At 55.1% G+C, this 18,265-nt stretch overlaps 4 protein-coding genes across 5 annotated transcripts in view; 2 read left to right on the forward strand and 2 right to left on the reverse strand.

Annotated features, from left to right (window-relative positions):
- DRP2 (dystrophin related protein 2) overlaps window positions 1-2,730 on the forward strand; it is a 29,130-nt gene extending 26,400 nt beyond the window's left edge. For both annotated transcript variants that reach the window (XM_069015587.1, XM_069015588.1), the window contains one exon: window positions 638-2,730. In XM_069015587.1, the coding sequence (XP_068871688.1) occupies window positions 638-657 (20 nt within the window). In that variant the 3' untranslated portion in view covers window positions 658-2,730. The remainder of the gene's footprint in view (window positions 1-637) is intronic.
- A 1,869-nt stretch (window positions 2,731-4,599) lies between these two features.
- On the reverse strand, window positions 4,600-7,311 carry LOC138110697 (aryl-hydrocarbon-interacting protein-like 1). Its single transcript, XM_069015883.1, has 7 exons — window positions 7,216-7,311; window positions 6,413-6,592; window positions 6,026-6,214; window positions 5,773-5,949; window positions 5,506-5,647; window positions 4,829-5,073; window positions 4,600-4,734 (listed from the first exon to the last, which is right to left on the reverse strand). Exons 1-7 carry the CDS (start codon window positions 7,309-7,311, stop codon window positions 4,600-4,602), a joined length of 1,164 nt encoding a protein of 387 aa, XP_068871984.1.
- Window positions 7,312-7,797: 486 nt separating this feature from the next.
- On the reverse strand, window positions 7,798-13,440 carry TAF7L (TATA-box binding protein associated factor 7 like). Its single transcript, XM_069015589.1, has 11 exons — window positions 13,264-13,440; window positions 12,223-12,301; window positions 11,926-12,059; window positions 11,469-11,595; window positions 11,212-11,270; window positions 10,146-10,218; window positions 9,627-9,743; window positions 9,337-9,525; window positions 9,123-9,235; window positions 8,788-8,847; window positions 7,798-8,219 (listed from the first exon to the last, which is right to left on the reverse strand). Exons 1-11 carry the CDS (start codon window positions 13,327-13,329, stop codon window positions 8,175-8,177), a joined length of 1,062 nt encoding a protein of 353 aa, XP_068871690.1. The 5' UTR covers window positions 13,330-13,440; the 3' UTR covers window positions 7,798-8,174.
- Window positions 13,441-13,517: 77 nt separating this feature from the next.
- LOC138110545 (magnesium transporter NIPA2-like) lies at window positions 13,518-18,253 on the forward strand. Its single transcript, XM_069015590.1, has 5 exons — window positions 13,518-13,685; window positions 13,792-13,848; window positions 14,890-14,980; window positions 15,128-15,288; window positions 16,209-18,253. The coding sequence occupies exons 1-5, from the start codon at window positions 13,568-13,570 to the stop codon at window positions 16,802-16,804; spliced, it is 1,023 nt and encodes a 340-aa protein (XP_068871691.1). The 5' UTR covers window positions 13,518-13,567; the 3' UTR covers window positions 16,805-18,253.
- Window positions 18,254-18,265: the final 12 nt, after the last annotated feature.

Raw genomic sequence — 18,265 nt, forward strand, 5'->3', positions numbered from 1 at the left:
GATGGGTGCGTGGCCTGGGAACAGAGGAGGAGGAGGAAGAGGCTTCACAGCTGCAAGGAGAGGTGATCAGAGCTGCCAAAAGCACAGACCAAACAGATCCCTGTGATGAGCTGCAAGGCAGCCTCCTGCCCTGCTCAGGACCTGCACCCTGCGGGGCTCCCACTATGAGGATGGACAGACCTGCCAGCACCCACCTGCAGTGACAGCTTTGAGCCATCTCCTGGCTTCATCCCTGTCCAAACCCCTCTGCAGGAGAGGTCGAGGCCCCAGCTGCCTGGTGAGATGGAAGCAGTGGTGCAAACCCTCCTGGCTGCTCGTGGATGGCTCTTCCCAGCAGGGATGGAGACTGGAGGATGTGTGTGTGGATGGCATTCCACCCACTCAGTGGGTTTTGCTGTTGGTCATTCTCCTCTTTCCCTCTGTGCTCCAGTCCAGGAGCAGCATTTGGTCTCTTGCCCAGGCTTCCAGAGGGAGACATTGCTTGGTGCCAGCACTAACATGAGGTGGTGGTCTGCCCATGCAGACTCTTGCCCACTTTCTGCCATCCCTGAGCAGGATCCTCCTGGCTCTGCAGCAGCCCCCTTCTAACCAGGTAGCTCTGGGTCCTATTTTCCTGACCTGTCTATTTCTCTTTCAGGTATGACCTCCCTTATCTAACACCTCCTGTGAGCCAGAGGCTTTTCCTAACCAGCTACCTGGCTGCTTTCCTCCCCCTCTCTCCCTGCCATGCTCCCTGTGCTGCAGCAGACCTCACACAGACTCCCTCCGAGCTGGTGGTGCAGGATGCTTGCCAGCTCCAGAAGATCTCAGGGGAACATAGGTCATGCAGGAGTGGGACTGTGGGCTCCCCAGGAGGCTGGTTTGGTCACTCAGCCACAGTGTCCAAGCCTGGGTGGGATGGTTCAGAAGAAAGAACTGAAGCCATGAAAACTGCCTGTCTCCCCTGGCAGCCATGGGCTGCTGCCTTTGTTGCAGCCCTCGGGGGATGCTGAGCTCAGCATCCCACTCTTCATTTGTGCCCAGGAACCTCCAGGTTTATGGGCACCAAAACACTCCTGGAGCCACACAATTTTTAAAATAACTCTTTATAACAGTAAGCAGCTGCCAGCCTTACAGTTTGAGCTCTGCCACCCAAGGCTCTGCAGCCAGCCAGGCACATACCACCAGGAGAGAGTCTGTGAGGTTTATGGAGTAGGGATTGAGTCCATGTTAGAGCTTCAGCCCAGCTAGTAGCCTTATATTGAGAGGGTCTTTATAACAGAGCCTTATTGTTGTTTAATTTGCATATATTTCTATATATTATATATATATACTGTACTTAAATACTCTCATGGGCTCACTCTATTAAACTCTAATACCTTAAGTGTAGCTGCCCTTCACTTTCAGACCAGCCCAACTCCTGCTCCCAGGGGAACCAGCACCTTCCCTGTTGCTGGTGTTGCCTTGCAGGGCTGCTGTGAGGAAGCTCAGTGAGGGCTGGACCCACAGCAGGTACTTCATGGTTTCCTGGGGATCCGTGCCTTTGCTATGGCACAGAGAGCCTGTCCTGCACTGACCCAGCTCCATCCCTGGGCAGGGAGGGGTTTCTCCAGCCATACTGCAGCCCCGTGGCCACCTTGGTCGGATGCAAGCGCATGGCAGTGTGTGTGGGCAGCAGGACAGGCAGGGCACCTCCTTGCTAACCCCAGGGAGCAGCTGCCCCGCTGCTGTCCCCAGCTTTGGGTTGAGCTGGGGGCCTGGAGGCCCTCGTTGAAAGCGGGTCAGTCCCACAGGGCAGTGCAGGGAGGCTGTTCTGCCAGCTGGCAGGGCAGCTTGGGGGTGGTGGCTCCTGGTCCCCAGGGGTCCCTCGGGCTGGCTGTCTTGTGCTGTGTTATGTCGAGAAGGAGGCAGAGTCAGGTGCTGCAGGGTAACCCAGAGCAGGGGCTGAGATGGCCCTGGTGTTCTGGGGCCAGAGGCTGTGGAAGGATGAGAGGCTTGAGCCCTCGGGGCAGGGCAGGGCTGCACACTGGGGTGAAATATCCGACCTAAGCAGGGCTTGCAAGGATAGAGCCAGGGCTGTTGTTGCTGGCTGGGACAGGATGCGGGGCTGAGCTGTCCAGGGAAGTTGTGACCAGTGCTGGGGTGTCAGGCCCAGGGCTGTGGGCCTGGCTTTGGGGTGTTGGCAGAGGTGAGGAGCAGTGCCCACACCAAGAACAAGGCGGTGTGAGCCTTACAGCCAGGGGTATTCAGTGTGTAGGGCTCCAGTGTCTGCTGGCAGCAGCGTGGGTGGCTGTCCTTGCTCTCCGCTGTCCCGGCCAGGTGAGTGGCAGGAGGGCAGTGTGGTGGCATTAGGGTGGCTTTGGGCATGCTGTGTCAGGCTGTGGGTCAGAGGGCGCACAGGCCAGCCTGTGAGACCCAGCTGGACCCCTCTGTTATCCCAGGGGCAAGATGGGAGCAGCGTGGGGAGCAGCAGAGTGAGGTTTGGCCTGACAGTGTGGTCAGGAGTATCCAGCCTGGGGGGGAGCTGGAGGAAGAAAAAGGGCAGGATGAGGAGCTGCTGGCCCCAGAGCCAGGTGTGGGGAGCAGAGGGGGCCAGGTTGGGTGCTTGGGCTGTGTTTGGGAGCTAGGATGTATCAGGGAGGGAAGCAGGCTGGTTAATGCTCTGGTAACCATGTACTGTGGTGCTGCTGTCCTCACTGCTTTGTGGCATCTCTGATCTGGAAAGAGAATAAATTTGTATTTATACTGAGACCTGGATCAGTGCTCTGGCCTCTTCTATCCGTGCATCTCGGCTGCGTCAGCTCCCGTTGCTGTGCCATCCTGGCACTGCTCCTGCAGGGCTGCTGGGACACAGCCTGCACTGTCACCCTGGCTGTCCACACCCCTTGAGGCAGAACAGAAGCTGTGAGCAGAGCCCCAGGATCCCCAGACACAGGTGTGTCCCCCAACCACCATCTTCATCCTCTTCCAGCAAGGTCTGCCCGGGCCATGTGGCAGCCTGAGGAGTGGGACAAGGGCTGTGTGGGGACAATCTCTCTTTGTCACCCAGGAGCTTTTGCTGTAGGAAACCCTTCAGTCCCAGGCGGGATGTAGGTGGCAGTGGGATGCTGGGTAGGCAAAGCAGTCCTCTCCCTCCTTTCTCTCTGGAGTTCCATTAAGTTTTCAGTGCCCAGAGGTGCCTGGGTGCCTCAGTCCCACGTGCTGCCCATGTTCATTGTGGCACCTTGAGGGATTCAGATGAAGAATAGTTCAGGGTAAAGCCAGGGGCTCTCGGGTCCTCTCCCCTGCCCAGACTTGGCTGATGGTGAAGCCTGCCCAGGACAAACACTTTTTGGGTTGGACCTGCTCTCACCCCTGCCTGGAAGGGCTGGCACTGCTGGGAAAAGGCCTGTCACAGTGCCACTGCAGGGAAGTTTGGGGACACTCATGCAGGAGAGATTCAGGAGCTTACGGGGGGGGGGGGGGGATGCAACCTCCTTAATCACCCCTCAGCACAAACTGCCCCATCCCTGTGCCACGGGCTCCAGGGCAAGGCGGGAGGTGTGGAATGTCATCAGGGAAGCTGGTCACGTTCAGGAACAAATCCAGCCCACGGTGCCAGGGAAGAGCTTTTATTTCTCAGCCAGCAAAGCTCGGTGGCGCCCAGCTGAAAGGCGCTGGAGCCGGGGAGTCGAGGCAGGGGTGCGGCGGGCGCTGCTGCACAGTGGGGCTGGTGGGCCCGGCGGTGGCAGGGTGAGGACAGCATTGTTCCCGTGTCACTGCTGGGCCAGTCCCCAGCCCCGGGGCTCCCTCTCAGGGTACAGGAGTCCTGCTGGCTGTGCTGTGCCTTTTTGTCAGTGGCCTGGCAGTTGTTTCCCCAAGCAGGGGTGACTGAGCCTGCTCAGGGCTGGTCATGGCCCTGCTCTTTGCTGCGTTGCTCCAGGGGTGCAGCACCCCCTTCTCTGGCTGCTATGGGGCAGGAGGGTATTTCTGCCCCTCCACCCAGCTCCTCATCTTCCCCAGAGGTGAAGCTCTCTGGTGGGATGTTGCCTTCCCCAGAGTTTTCTTGTCCACTGCCTGCTCCTTGCTCCCTGCAGCTCACCTCTTCCAGAGCCTCCCCAGATGTTTTATCCTCCAGCCCTGGGGGCCCCTCAGCTGAACCCAGCCCCTCACCGGGAGCCCCCAGCTCTGGGGTTCTCTTTGGCTGAGCCTGGGCCTCATTCCCTGTGCCAGCTCCCTCTGCTCCACTGGCTCCTTGCTCCAAGCCCTGCACTAGCCCTGCTGCCTTTGTCTCCCCTATTGTCCCACATTGCCCTGCTTCAGGCTTTCCCAGTTTTGCTGCTAGACTCTCTTTCTCTTTGTCCTTCTCCACTTTCCCTTTCGCTACTGCCTCCTCCTCCCTCTCCTTTTCCTCTTCCTCTTCCTTTTCCTCTTCCTCTTCCTTTTCCTCTTCCTTTTCTACTTCTTCACCCTCTTTTAATTTCTCATCTTCTTCCTCTTCCCCCCTCTCCACCTTTTCCTCTTTGCTCTCCTCTTTTTCTTCCTTTTCTTCCTCCTCTTCTTCCTCTTCCCTCTCTTCCTCTTTCTCATCTTCCTCCTCTGTTCCCAGGCTCTCTGACTTTGCCCCACAGGTGCCCAGGTTTACTTCTTCCCCCACTGCTGTCCGATCCCTCCCTTCCACCTCTTCTCCCACAGGTTCTCCCCGGGCTTCTTCTCCTCCTGGTGCTGCCCCTTCACCCCCAGCCCTGGGGGTCCCTTGTTCTGCTTCCAGAGCCCCTGTTTGTCCTGTTACTTCAGTCTCAGCACCCTGCTCCCCCTGCCCAGGGGTGTCCTGGACCCCAGCCTCACCCTGAGGTGCCCCATCACCCACCTCCCTGCTCTCCCGCCCCTCATGGGCCTTCAGACCCTGGGACGACTGGAAGAGGCCCTGGTAGCGCTTCCGATCCTCCACGTGCTTCTTCCTCATCCTCTCCCCCAGCTGTTTCAGCTCCTTCTTCACTGCAGCCGCCATGGAGGGGTCGAGGTGAGCCACGCGCTGGAAGTCCTCCCGTGCCTCCCGCTCGTTCCAGACAGCAGCGTGGGCCTTCGCCCGCTTGAAATAGGCCTTGGCATTGTCTGCCAGGGGAGAAGAGCCCCCAGCGGGGGTCCTGCAGCTCAGGGCCACCAGCCACAGGAGCTGGAGATCCTGGGGCCCAGGGGACATGAAGCACATGGGGCAGTGGGGTGTGGGGTGGACACACTTGTAAGGAGGGCGGGGAGACCTGGGCTATGCACTGCCGCTGCAGGCAGGAGGGCACAGGGAGGGCAGGGATCATCGTGGAAAGGGGCAGTATGGCGTGGTGGGTGGGGGGACATTGTGGGCAGGGGAAACCAAGGACATGAGCAGTGTCATGGGCAGGGTGAACTGGGACGTGGGGATCCAGATGACATAGGTACTATCACAGGCAGAGGGACACGGGATGAGCACTGTCACGGATGGGGGATTCAGAGGATGGAGTCCCTGGGAGCCTTGGGGACAGCAGGGGTTGGGATGCAGGGCACAGGTACCATTGTGCTTCTGGAGAAGCTCCGTGGTGTGCTCCAGCACCTCGTAGTACTCGCCGAGCTCCAGCTGGCACTGGCAGTAGTTGAGCACCAGCGGCGTGACCAGGCTCTCCAGCTTCAGCCAGCCATCCTCCCACGGCTTCTCCTGCCCCGCGAGCAACACGGCGCCGTTCATGGCTGTGTCCACCCCATCCCAGGCACCCAAGGCACACAGGGAAGCTCTTTGAGGGGTGACCCAGGCAGGGCTGGGGAGGTGTTGGTCCTGCTCACCTTGGCCTGGAGGTTCCTGAGGCAGATGACAGCCTCCTGGTACTTGGCCGCCGCCTGCGCGAACTCCCTGCGCAGGACGAGGCGGTTGCCCTCGCTGTGCAGCACAGGCACTGCTGCCAGCTTCTCCTCCTTGCTCATGGCCCAGGTGTCACGTTTGTATGCCGAGGGGTCCTCCACCTGCACGGGCAGGAGGAGCTGAGTGGCCTGTCCCAGCTCTTCCCGCTCTGGCAGCCATCCCCGCCATCCCCCTTACCCGGAACAGCTCCATGATGAAGATGAGAGGCTGTGGCGTCCGCTGCAGCTCGTCCAGGTCATCGTAGCCCGTGCTGTGGTAGTCAAACATGTTGCCCATGCCACAGCGGTGCTTCTGGCCTTCCAGGGGGTCCCGTCCCTCCGCGATCCTCCGCATGCCCCTGGAGACCAGGGCATACATGCCTGTGTGCTGCAAGGAGGGGGAGCACCCCGCTCAGCCCTGGGGGGCCATCTGCACCCCCTTGTCTGGGGCAGCCCCCCTGGTGCTGAGGCCAAGTGACATCCCATGTTTGCACCAGACAAGGCCGGAGCATCTCTGGGATGCATGGTGCTGTGCCCTCGCTCTGCAGGAAGGGGGGGAGTGGGCATCTATGGGCTCCTCACTCACAATGATGTCACACCAGAACTCTGCCACCTCCCCAATCCTCATGGAGCTGAGCAGCGTCTCCCAGATCTCCAGCTTGAACATCTTGCCCACGATGATCTCCATGGGCATGCCAGCTTCCCGGCTGTCATCGATCACTGTCCGCTCAAAGTCATCCTTCAGCGTCTGGAAGTGGAAGGTGAACTGCCCCAGAGAGAGCCCAGTGGTCAGAGTCCCCTCAGTAGCTACGCTGACCTCAGCTGTGGGGTCAAGCCTGCTCCCAGCACTGTGCTGGTCTGACTGGCAGCTCTCCCTCCACAGCAGGAGATTGTGCCTCTTGCCCACTTAAGACAGCCAGCAGATGGTTGAATCTCTTAACATCCATCTAAGCTATGTCTTGCTTCTCCCTGTGGATTCCCCTTTATAACCCAGAGGGTGCTCTCAGAGTGTGCACCAGGACCTGGTGGAACCCACAGTGATCAAAGGCTGGGGAATCTCCCAGGAGCAACCCCTTGGCACATCCCACTCCTGCTTGGCACATGGCAGGAAAGGCAGATTTCAGCAACCTACTGGGGCTGCTGAGCTCTAACGGCGCCGTGGGGAGGAGATGTCACAGGCCCCGTGCAAGGTGAGGCCGTGGGCACTGCCAGCTGTCACTGTGAGAAGCGTGGCTGCCTGTGCCCAAACCAGCCCCTCCTGCACACCTATTGTGAGGGCTCTCACTGTTCCCCAGACCTGGAGCTGGGCTTGTGCACCATGATGGGCAGGGATGTCAGACCCACTCCCTCTCCCAGGGCTCTGGAGGAACAACCACCCAGACAATTTACCTTGCTCCCATCCTGCAGCTTTGGCAGCTCCCCTTGGCCTCCGTGCAGAATCTTCTTTTTGACCCCTTCCACATTCAGCAGGTAGGTTTCCTCCATGGCTGCTCACAGATCACATGCACCCCAGCACGCTCTGGCCCTTCTAGAGCTCCACGTCTTCCTTAGGCGTCTCTTTCTTCACTATCTGCACATACACATCATCTTCCAGGGCTTCTGCTGACCTTTTCCTTTCTGTGCTGGGGCAGAGCCTTCTTCCTCTGCCCTTGGGTTGTGAGAGGGGTGTCCCCACCTAGGACACACTTGCTGAAGCCCCCGGTGTCCTCCGTTGCTTTCTGTAACCGCCCTTCTAATCCTCTTCCCACCCTGTCAGGTTAATCTGGGATTTGCCTGCATAGTCTCTGAGGAATTACAGGAACTCCCTGATCAGGAGGGCCTCGTTCCTCCCACTGAGTGACAGCACTTTTAACCCAGCTCCACCAAGAGCACTTTGGGGAAGGAGCCCAGCAGTGCCCCACCAAAGGCGCCCAGGCATGGCTCCCTGCCAGGGGCTGGGTGGTTGGGAGACCACAAAGGAACAGACCAGGGTTGAAAAGGAAACTTTATTTAGTTTGGTTTGCAGATATAAGCATTCTTCAAACACAAGAACAAACTCCTACCAGGCCACAGCCCATCAAGCCCCAGGCTCAGTAAGATGCAGAAACCAGCACCGTGCTGTCCCAGGGAGGCCAGTGCTGACTATTTACAGTAAATCTGTTGTTTTGGCTGCTCTCGTAGCCATAGTCCAATTCTTTAGCTCCACCAGCCAAACCCAGCACAGTGGATGTGGAATCAGCTCTGGACATGGACCCTCTACCACTGCACACCAGCACATCTGGCAGCAGAAGTGTGTGACAAAGCAAAGACTTCAGCATGGCAGGCCACCACCACTTCCAGCTCTGCTCACAAAGACCCAGGCCCACTCCTCACTTCTCCATGAGGGACTCCAGCTGCTCCTGCAGGGATGCCATCTGGGAAGAGAGTGATATGTTACAGTAAGGCACATCTGGGACTCTGGGCAGCCCCAGGACTTTTGTGTTCCTGCACATCTTCTACCCACACCAGTGGCTGCTCTGTCTGTGCATTGCCTGGAGCTGTGCTTGGGCTCCTCTGGGACAGAATTGGCACTGCCCACAGAGATCTGAGAGTGAGAACCTCCTGCCTTGGTACCTGTCTGGAACAGAGCTGCCCAGGCAGGAAATCTGTCACAACCCTACAGCCACTGCCCTCCTGGTACATGAGTGCTAACAGGTTTGTGTGTCATGTTTTACCCCAGGCAGCAATCTTGGCAGCTCTGGACCGCTGACTGGACATGTTTTGGCTCCTCCAGAAGGAAGGCTGCAGTCAATCCTACTCCTTGTATCTCCTTCTGCCTTGGGAAGCTCCATGCAGCTACAGATGAGGTACAACCCCACCTGACCTGTACCACTGGAGTTCACAGCAGCTGCTGTGGCAGAAGATTCGGGGAACTCTGTTGGGCCAAGCCTAGAACAGTGTTGTTCCCCACCACCTCCCACTCCACTGTGGGAGTTTCCTCACCTGCTGTTTCTCACGCTCTTCCTGCTGCTTGAACTCATCCAGCACGGCCTGGAGACGGGTCTGCAGAGACAAACACGGAGACCACAGTTACCAGTGTGTTCTCAACAGAATGGGTGCTGCTACGTGTCAAACGGTGCTTTGACAACCACCCCCTCATCTCCTCCAGTTTCACAGATTGATTTGCCTCCATGGGGAGATGCTGCAGTGTGCATGGCCACACCACAGCTATTTTTAACCCAGCAGGCAAAGCCTCCTGGCTTCTCCAAATCAGCCTGCTGGATCTAATGGCGAGCCAGTGTTAAGCAGGTTTGGAGAGACCCTGGGAGAGCTCTCACCTTGAGGGCAAGGTTCTCCACTTTCATGATGAGATCTTCCTGGCGCTTCCTCCTGTCTTGAGTTTCCTGGAGTTTACTTTTCAGGTTGTCAATCTGTTTCTGGATGCCCATGGCTGGAAGGGAGAGTGAGCTCAGAGCCAGAGCAGCAGCAGAGCTGGGAAGCGCAGCCTGCCTGGCATCCCAACAATTCTGCCATGCTCTGCTGGTCACTCACCGATCTGGTTGGACCCCTCATTCTCCTGCTGCTGCCCATCAGACTCATTCAGCTTGTCCTGCAGTTGTCTCTCCAAGTCTTCCTCAGTGTCCATGATGTTCAGGTCTTCATCATCGTGATGATCCCTCTCATCTTCATCCTCGCTGCTGCTGCTGATATCATTAAATATCTCCCGCAGTTCATCATGTTCTATGTGGGGGCAAAAGAGTTAAAACACAGCTGATGACCTGCCAGCGCCCTTTGCCTGCCAGGAACCACATCTAGAAATAAAACAGCCTTCCCCACTGCACCTGAGGAGCCATGGCCTTGCTTATGCCCTGACATCCCTGGGGAGGAGATGTCCAGGCTGGTGAGTGAACCATGGTTGTCCACTTCTTTTGTTTCGTCTTCAGCAATGACTTCCCAGCCTGACAGCAAGAACAGGTGAGTCAAGGGAAAAAGAGGAACATGGAAGATGCAGTGTGATGGAAGAGGCTAAAAGTGGCAGATCACTACCACTCCAACCAGTCTGGCCTTGTACCTATAGATACCTAGGATGAAACATCCCAGACCTCTTTTTTGATGACTTCTCCTCTACTATTTCAGTTCCTGCTCAGTACAACAGTACAGCCCATAAGAAAGGCCACCTTGACGAAACAATAAGCTTTGAACAAGGCAAAGATGAAGCTCCAAAACTTCAGTGCCTCTTGTGAGTTTATCTCCCAGTGTCCCACACCCATGCAAAGCTCAACTTTGTTCTTTCTTTCCAGAACCCCCAGGTCACACACGTCTTGTCCTACTCTTGAGCTTTTTTCCCACTAAAAGGATACGGACACTGACAGCTTCAGCATCCGTGCTCAGGAGACGCTTCACCTCTTTTTCCACATCAGGAGACTCGATATACTGGGCCAGAGAGGGGAAAGAGAACAGAGACACTGTTAAACACCTTGTGCATGCTGCTGGTGCTGGCCAACTCCAAGCTTCCACCTCTGGAGAGAGCACTGTTTCAAGGCTTTCTGATCTTCTGCTTTCTGCTCAGCATTTGCTCATATTTAACTGTGAAGTAATTTATGCACCCCCCAAAAAAGACCCCATCTTTTTTGTACCTTGGTAGGTTGAGTGCTCTCACTTTTCTGCTTATACTACTTATTTCATAAGACTTTCTGTGTGTATGCAGAAAGTCCTTGAGGTGTTGACGGTCAACTCAGCTCAACTCCTTCCCATCCCACTCAAAAGAAGGCTTCATTTTTTCACTTTTAAATTAGTCAGGAATTTTACTGCACTGATATCAAATCTCTCCTGTGGGCTACAAGAGTGTCTCAAGCAATTTGTTTCCCAAATGTCATGCAGAATCACACTCAATCCTGTTCTCAGAAACTGCAAAGGACAGAAGAACAAGTCTTCCCAGCCTCAGGGTGCTGCATCTCCCCAACACCTTGCCTGGCTTGTGCATATGCACAGAGACAATCTCTGAGCTCCATCTGTTGTCACTCCCCCGGCTGAAGTGACAGTGGTACTATTTGGGGAAGGGAAGGGGCCCTGCATAAAGAGAAGATTTAAGCTGGGAGAGCAGGAATGAGTGAAGCCTCATTTCCATGTGAGTCTTCCTTCCTTTCTCCTCTATGAGCAGGAAGAGATGTGCTGTGGCAAGGCAGCCACAGGAATGAGGTCCAGCAGTACTCTGCACAGAGGATTTTCCTCTCAGGAGCATCTTGGAAAATACAGAGGAAGCACCCACAGAAGTGTTTAAATCTACTACCCTCATCTCAGGCAAAGAAACGTGAACAAATATTAAGAAAACACATGGCTTCTGGACCAGTCACAGTTACAGCTCTAATGTCTCTGCCTTCCTATCCCTTGGGTATTTCATCTACATCTGTGTGAGAAGCAACTCACCTTCTTCTTAGCTGTCTTCCGGAATCGCCGCTTCCGTACATTTTTCAGGGGAAGAGTGACTGTGATAGAGGGAACAGATTTCATGTGTCAGGCAGATGGCTCAGTGAGAGAAGCACGTGTCAGAAGGGAGAAGATCCCTTCAGCAACAGAGAGAGCCCTGGAAAGGAGCAGCAGCACAGCCAGTACCTGGCAGCTGTGAGCACCCTGCTCAGATGCAGGGTACTGGGGTGGAGGGGCTTGGCACAGCCTCTACTCACTGCCATGGTTCCATATGAATTTCTTCTCTCTGTCCTTGTCCTTCTTCTTGTTTGCCTTGGGGTCAGTGCTCACGGTTTGCTCTTCCAAAGGTGGGTAGAGATCACCATCCACAGTGCAAACGAGCATCTGGAATCCCCACACAAAGGAACAGTGACTGCCCACTGAATGCTGTGAGCCAAAGGGATTCAGGGGCTCAGGGTGTGGGAGACACAGTTACACTCCCAGCTCAGCTGGACACAGCAGCAGTTAAGCTGTCACAAGGACAATCACATTCCACACTTTAGGAATGAGGTATCTAAACACCAAGTGCAATGGGGAATTTTAAACTGCTAATACTGTAATAATGTATACACCCATGTTATAATGGGTGTCCAGTTGCCAACGTGTACAAGGGTTTTCCTGGAGAGGAGAGCAACAAATTAAGCTGTTTGTGCAGGAGAGAAGGACAGCTCCTACCTGGCAAATATCTGCTGTCTTGTAGAAGGTTTTCTTGTCAATGGTTTTTAAGCTCTCGATGATGCAGGGCAGATCCACCAGCTTGGCTGCCAGCGGCACCCGGTCCACACGGACAATCCCATGGCGCCCGTCCGCTGGGGAGAGCAGGGGACAGGTCAGTGCTGTGGCTCAACAGCCACCCTGGGCAATACAGCCCTGGGCAGCAGAACTTCACAGGACAACACGTACAAGTGGCACAGCTTCACCTGTGGACAGGCAGAGGTGCCTGGACCAGATGCCCTGGTCCTGCTCACTCACCGTGCAGTTCAATGGTGAGCCTGTCCTTCAGGTTGACATTCCCGGACTGGACTGCTCGCCGTACGGTGGAGGCATATTCCTGAGAAGGGAATTCTTCAGGAGTGGGTGTGCTTCCTCCAAGAATTACCAAAGGCTTCTGCCCAACCTACCCAGCTTTAAACACCTGCCATCCACATGCTGGACAGCAGCTGCAAGAGCCACAGTGAACTGCATCTTCCTCCCAACACCACCTGTAGCTCTGCTATGCCCGGTGCTCTCCACACCCCTGGCATGACACAGCTGTGACAGTGGTGCGGGGTCCCTGACAGAGACACCTGTCAGAGCTCCACAGCACTGTGGGGAGTTACAGCTCCCCTCACCAAGCCCTTGTGGTCTCAGCAGGGCAGAGTCTCACAGAATCCCAGAATAACCAGGGCTGGAAGAAGAGATCATCCAGTCCAACACCCCTGGCAAGGCAGGGTCACCCAGAGCAGGTGACACAAGAAGGTGTCCAGGTGGGTTTGGGATGTCTCCAGAGAGGGAGATTCCATAACCTCCCTGGCCAGCTGTTTCAGCGCTCTGCCGCTCTCAATGGAAAGAAGTTCTTCCTCATATTGAGGTGGAACTTCTTGTGCTTTAGTTTATCATCCTGTCGCTGGGCGCCAAAGAGTCTCAGCTTTAAGCACCTAACAAACAGCAACAAGGGCAGTTACAGCCACAGCAACTAAAGAGCCGCTACTTGTTAAAGCTCTGCCTTTACAGAAATGGCCTCCCAAATCCTCTCGTTGTCTCTGAGCCTCCTGCTCTGTGTGTCAGGAGCACTACTCTAGGGGACGCCGTGGAAAATCCGTTCACGACGGTGGGAATGGGCTACCCAGGCCTCAAAGCACCCAGCCGGCTTCCACACCCCTTCCCAGCCCCGCAGCTTCCCCACTGCCTGGTTAACCCCTCCCGCAGCCGGTGCTGGCCGGCAGGCCGGGCTGGGCTCGGTGTAACTCGATGGGGGATGAGGGGGATGAGGGGGATGAGGGGGATGAGGGGGATGAGGGACCGAGCTCTTACCGGCGGCAGCCGCAGCACGAACTGGCTCTCGAGCTCGTGCGGAGCATCGTCCTTGCCCTTGCTCATCCCGCCTCCTCCAGCTCTGCCAGCAACACGCGCTTACCTCGCCCTCCTGCACGGAGACCCCAGCCCAGGACGGCTGCCAGAGCCTCGCCCAGCCCCGCTCCCGTTCCCAGTCCCGTTCCCAGTCCCGTTCCCAGCCCCGCCCGCCCCGCGGAAGCCGAGCCCGGCGCGCCGCCCCTTCCGCTCCATCGCTGTTCCAGTCCCGCTCCGTCCCCGCTCCTCCGGGCCGGTGCCGGTGGCCATGGGGGCCGGGTTCGGCGCGGGGCTGGCCCTGGCCTCCAGCGCCTTCATCGGCGGCAGCTTCGTGCTGAAGAAGAAGGGGCTGCTCCGGCTGTGCGGCCGCGGCCGCGCCAGGGCAGGTACGGCCGCTCCCGGGGCGCTGCTCCCGCTGGCTTCCCCGAGGGTCGTGACGAGAGTTTCGTTCGGCTTCGTCTGAGGTTTCTCCTTTTTTTCCTCCGCACTCAGGGCAAGGAGGGCACGCGTACCTGCGAGAGTGGCTTTGGTGGGCGGGGCTGCTGTGCAGTAAGTACCGCGCTCTGGCTGTGGTAAGGCACACTTATCAGAGGATCACGGAATGGTTTGGGTTGGTGGAGACCTTAAAGGTCATCTCGTTCCAACCCCCTCCCATAGAAACACCCGCTATCCCAGGTTGCTCCAAGCTCCGTCCAATCTGGGCTTGGACACTTCCAGGGATGGGGCAGCCACAGCTTCTCTGGGCAACCTGTGCCAGTGCTCCACCACCCTCACAGGGAGCAATTTCTTCCTGGTATCTTACCTAAACCTACTCTCTTTCAGTTTTAACCCACTCCCCCTTGTCCTGTCACTACATGCTCTTGTAAAAAGTCTCTCTCCATCTTTCTTGTAGGCTCCCTTCACATATTGGAAGGCCACAATTAGGTCACCCCAGAGCCTTGTCTTTCAAGTGTGTGTTTGTGGTTGTTTCCAGTCAGTTTCATGTTTTTTTATTACCATTACTGTTTGACTGCTTGAGTTTTATCCAAGTTTCTGATGATGTTGTTGATCTAGTTGTAACTAAACTGTTCTAAAGTCTCATGCATTACTAGGTTTCCCTGCTAAGCAGGAGCTGAGGAGCTGGTTAGCTGGGTTGGGTTAAGTGCTTCTGAAGTGGCCTGCCCTGAGGATGTCATGATAAAGGGACATCCAGCACCGTGGGTTTAGTGCTACAGCAATTTCAGCAGCTTTACTTTACACTTTTCAATGTTAAGAACCAACTGTACTTGATTTACCCTTTAAAAAGCTGTAAAAGGTGTTCCAGGAGAAGGACAGATGCCTTTCACCTTTGTGGAAATTATGGAAATACTTTCCTGTGGGTGCTGCTCATTGTAAAGGCACATGTGACTAAGGATCACTGTGCATAACACTGAGCCTTCTCTTCCCAAGAGAACCTGTGTGGGGCTTCTGCTTCTTGCTGGTGCTGTTCTTCCCTGGTTGCTCAGAGAAACAGGATGCCCAGGAGGAAACTGAGGCTTTTCTGACTATACTCAAGCTTGGATAATGGTGAATTGCTCCTACTTTGATGCTCACAGGAGTTTCTCTTTGCAGTGGGAGTTGGAGAAGCTGCAAATTTCGCTGCCTATGCCTTTGCCCCTGCAACACTGGTAACTCCACTGGGGGCTCTAAGTGTCCTTGTTAGGTAAGCAGCCTCAGAAACACCCTCACTTCACCTACCAGCCCTTAGTGATGAAAGCAGTTGCTCTGCTCTCTTCCCTCAGGTATCCATTTCTTGTCCTAATTGGTTTGGGATGGTTTTTTGTTTGTTTGTTTGTTTTCTCTCTTTCAGTGCAGTTCTGTCTTCCATCTTCTTGAATGAGCAGCTGAATGTTCATGGGAAGATTGGCTGCATTCTGAGTATCCTGGGCTCCACTGTGATGGTGATCCATGCTCCGCAGGAAGAAGAGGTTTCCAGCTTGGAATCAATGGCAGAGAAGCTCAAAGATCCAGGTACTAAAATAAAAGGTTTCCTGTTGACTTCAGGCTAATGACAGTGAGATACACCTTGGATAAATTGGAAAGGACTGAACTAAATGGTAATTGAGCTGTTTCTTGTTCTGCACACCCCACTGGAATCATTAGCAGTTACCAAGTGGGCTGTTTTTTTTACTGTCTGTGAAGTATTGATGCAAAAAGCGAGGCGCAGGGGAATAAATGCAGCTCTCAGCAGAAGAGATTGGCCTGTGGCAGTGCCAGGAATTGCAGAGGGAATTCCTTTACACAAGGGTGGCAGTGGTGTGGCTGAGAGAAGACAGAGGAGGAAATTCAGACAGATAAACGAGTGATTCAAGGAGTTATGCCCAAGATCAGGTAGTCCTGGTATTTATGTTAGAGGATGAATCAAGTTGCAAGGATGTGATGTGGGAATGGCACAAATGGCAGAATAAGCTACAAGAGATGCTGGAAGGAAGCACAGGGAGAAGAGCAAAGCAGAGTAACACATAGATGTTGCTGCTCATTAGGGGGAGCGCTGGCAGGGCATTCCTGTGACATGGCACTTTCCTTTTAATCCCATCACAGTCTGCAGAGTTCAGCCAAGGCTTCCCAAGCCTTTTGCCACCCTCCTGGGCCTCCTGCTGGAGTGGTCAAAAGCCCCCCACCTCTGTTAGTGCTGTGGAGCCTGGCTGTGCTCCTGCCCCTGCCCTTCCCAGCACAGGCTGCATCCCCAACAGCCTGACTTGTGATCACACTATAAGGAGCTGCTGCTCTCTCTACAGCTTTGCTCAGGCTTCCCAACCCTGGTCCCTTCAGATGGAGGCCAGAAAGGCTGATGGGGCAATTTCCTGCTTGTCCTCTACTTGGTGTTCATTTGCATCTGTCACTGGTGCTGCTGTGTTCTGATGGAGCTCTTGAATTTTTCTTTCCCCAAGGATTCATTGTATTTGCTGTGTGTGTCCTGGTGAGCTCCCTTCTGCTCATCTTTGTGGCTGGACCCCGTTATGGGCAGAGCAACGTCCTGGTTTATGTTTTGGTCTGCTCCGCCATTGGCTCACTGTCCGTATCCTGTGTCAAAGGCCTGGGGATTGCCCTGAAAGAATTGTTCTCTGGGAAGCCAGTCCTGAAAGAACCCCTGGGTTGGGTGCTCCTGGTGTGCCTGGTGATCTGCATCAGCATCCAGATCAACTACCTGAACAAAGCCCTGGACATTTTCAATACCTCTGTGGTCACACCCATTTACTACGTGCTGTTCACCACAGCAGTCATGATGTGCTCAGCCATCCTCTTCAAGGAGTGGCAGCACATGGTGCTGGACAACATCATCGGCTCCATCAGCGGCTTCCTCACCATCGTGTCCGGCATCTTCCTCCTGCACGCCTTCAGGGACATGCCCTTCACCCCCAACCTCCTGCCCCTCTTCCTGCAGCCAGGCAGGGCAGACAGACATCAGTCCTGTCAGCAACAGCCCCTGCTGCCCTCGGAGGACAAGGGCTCTCAGAGTGCAGAGGAGGAGGAGGAGGAGAAGTGAAAGCAGGTGAGGAAGCGTCTGAACTGCTGGCTTCCTGCTCCCAGTGCAAGGCTGAACATGCTGCTGCAGGAGCAGGAGCTGTGAGTTACCCTCTGCCTGCCCCAGGCACCACCACACTGACAGGAGGCTGACAGGGCCAGCAGCCTCCTGTGGCCACAGACAGGAGCCCTGGGAACTGCCCGGTTCCTGGCATCCTGTGCTTCTTCACTGTTCTTTTATGTGAAGAATTGATCTGCCCTTGTTAGGACCCAGACCTCGGCTGTGCAGAGAGGCCTGCAGCACTAACACAGTGCTAACCCTGACTCTTTGGCAGGTCACACATTTGGGGAGGCTCACACTGTTTTTTAAAACCAGAATTAACAGTTACAAAATGATCTAACGTGGTGCTAAGGTTATGCAGAGAGAAGACAGATGTCTGGCTTTAAAGGTGACATACAGAGAGTATTAATGCAAAAATTCCTCTGTCAAGTACTTGTTTTTGCTCACTGTGCTAGAATTTATTTGCAGATTCACATCCAAAAACAGAATACAGCCCAAACTGTGAAACCAGTGGTGCTGCCACATGCTGCTGTGGCTCTTACAGAGGGACCAGCCTCTTCATGCAATGTCTGCTGTGCAGGTTGAAGCTTCCTGTATTCTATTAAAAACTGATCTTTCAGTTACCAAGTGGTGAGTGATACATTTATACCAAGAGCTGGGCCAGCACTGGAAGGCATGGAGGATCACAGGGGTAGGAAGAACTCTGTGAGTGCTCCAGGGAAACTCAAGTTAGGACAGGAGAGGGAATTACCTACTCCAGGAACCTAGTCCTTAGCTACTGAGGTAAATATCTGAAAGATAACTAGACAGCTGTGTCCTCACTGACATGGGTTTACATCTGCATAGCTGTTGAACACATCCTGAGGTTGTTCCCAGGAAGGCTGCTGGCTACAAGCCACCCACGTTGGCAGCTCACATGCTCTGTCCAGCAGCCTCTGCAATGGGTTGTGTGCTTTACCAGGCTCCTGTGTAGAGCTCCAGACCACTGTCAGTGTCACTCCAGGCTTCCCAGAGCCCTGCAGCATATGAACACTGCTGAAATGCTGCTGCCTTCCCCGAGAGCTGATCAGTAGTTGGATGTTTTCCCAGTTTGAAGCTCCTCTTTGTGTCCTGGGGCCAGAGGTCCAGAAGACACACCCACAGGCCTCCCGCCAGTGACTTCCACGGGTGAAGGTGCACGAGGTTATAAAGCAGCCGGTTAGTTATTCCTGCATTTAGTCTCTCTAAAGAAGTGACTCTCGAGGACAGCAGGAGCTGTCACCCTTTTGGAGAGGAAGAGGAAAGGCCACAGCCTCTCCCAAAAACAAGTCTGATTCATGGGACCAGATCAGTTGAGCAACAATTCAGAATTCAGAAAAGGCCTTCTAGCCAAAAGACAGTTACGCCCCCTTCCTACTAATTTTGCCATAAATAGGATCACTG

This window comes from Aphelocoma coerulescens, chromosome 4A, assembly GCF_041296385.1.
Source record: "Aphelocoma coerulescens isolate FSJ_1873_10779 chromosome 4A, UR_Acoe_1.0, whole genome shotgun sequence".
Lineage (NCBI taxonomy): Eukaryota > Metazoa > Chordata > Aves > Passeriformes > Corvidae > Aphelocoma > Aphelocoma coerulescens.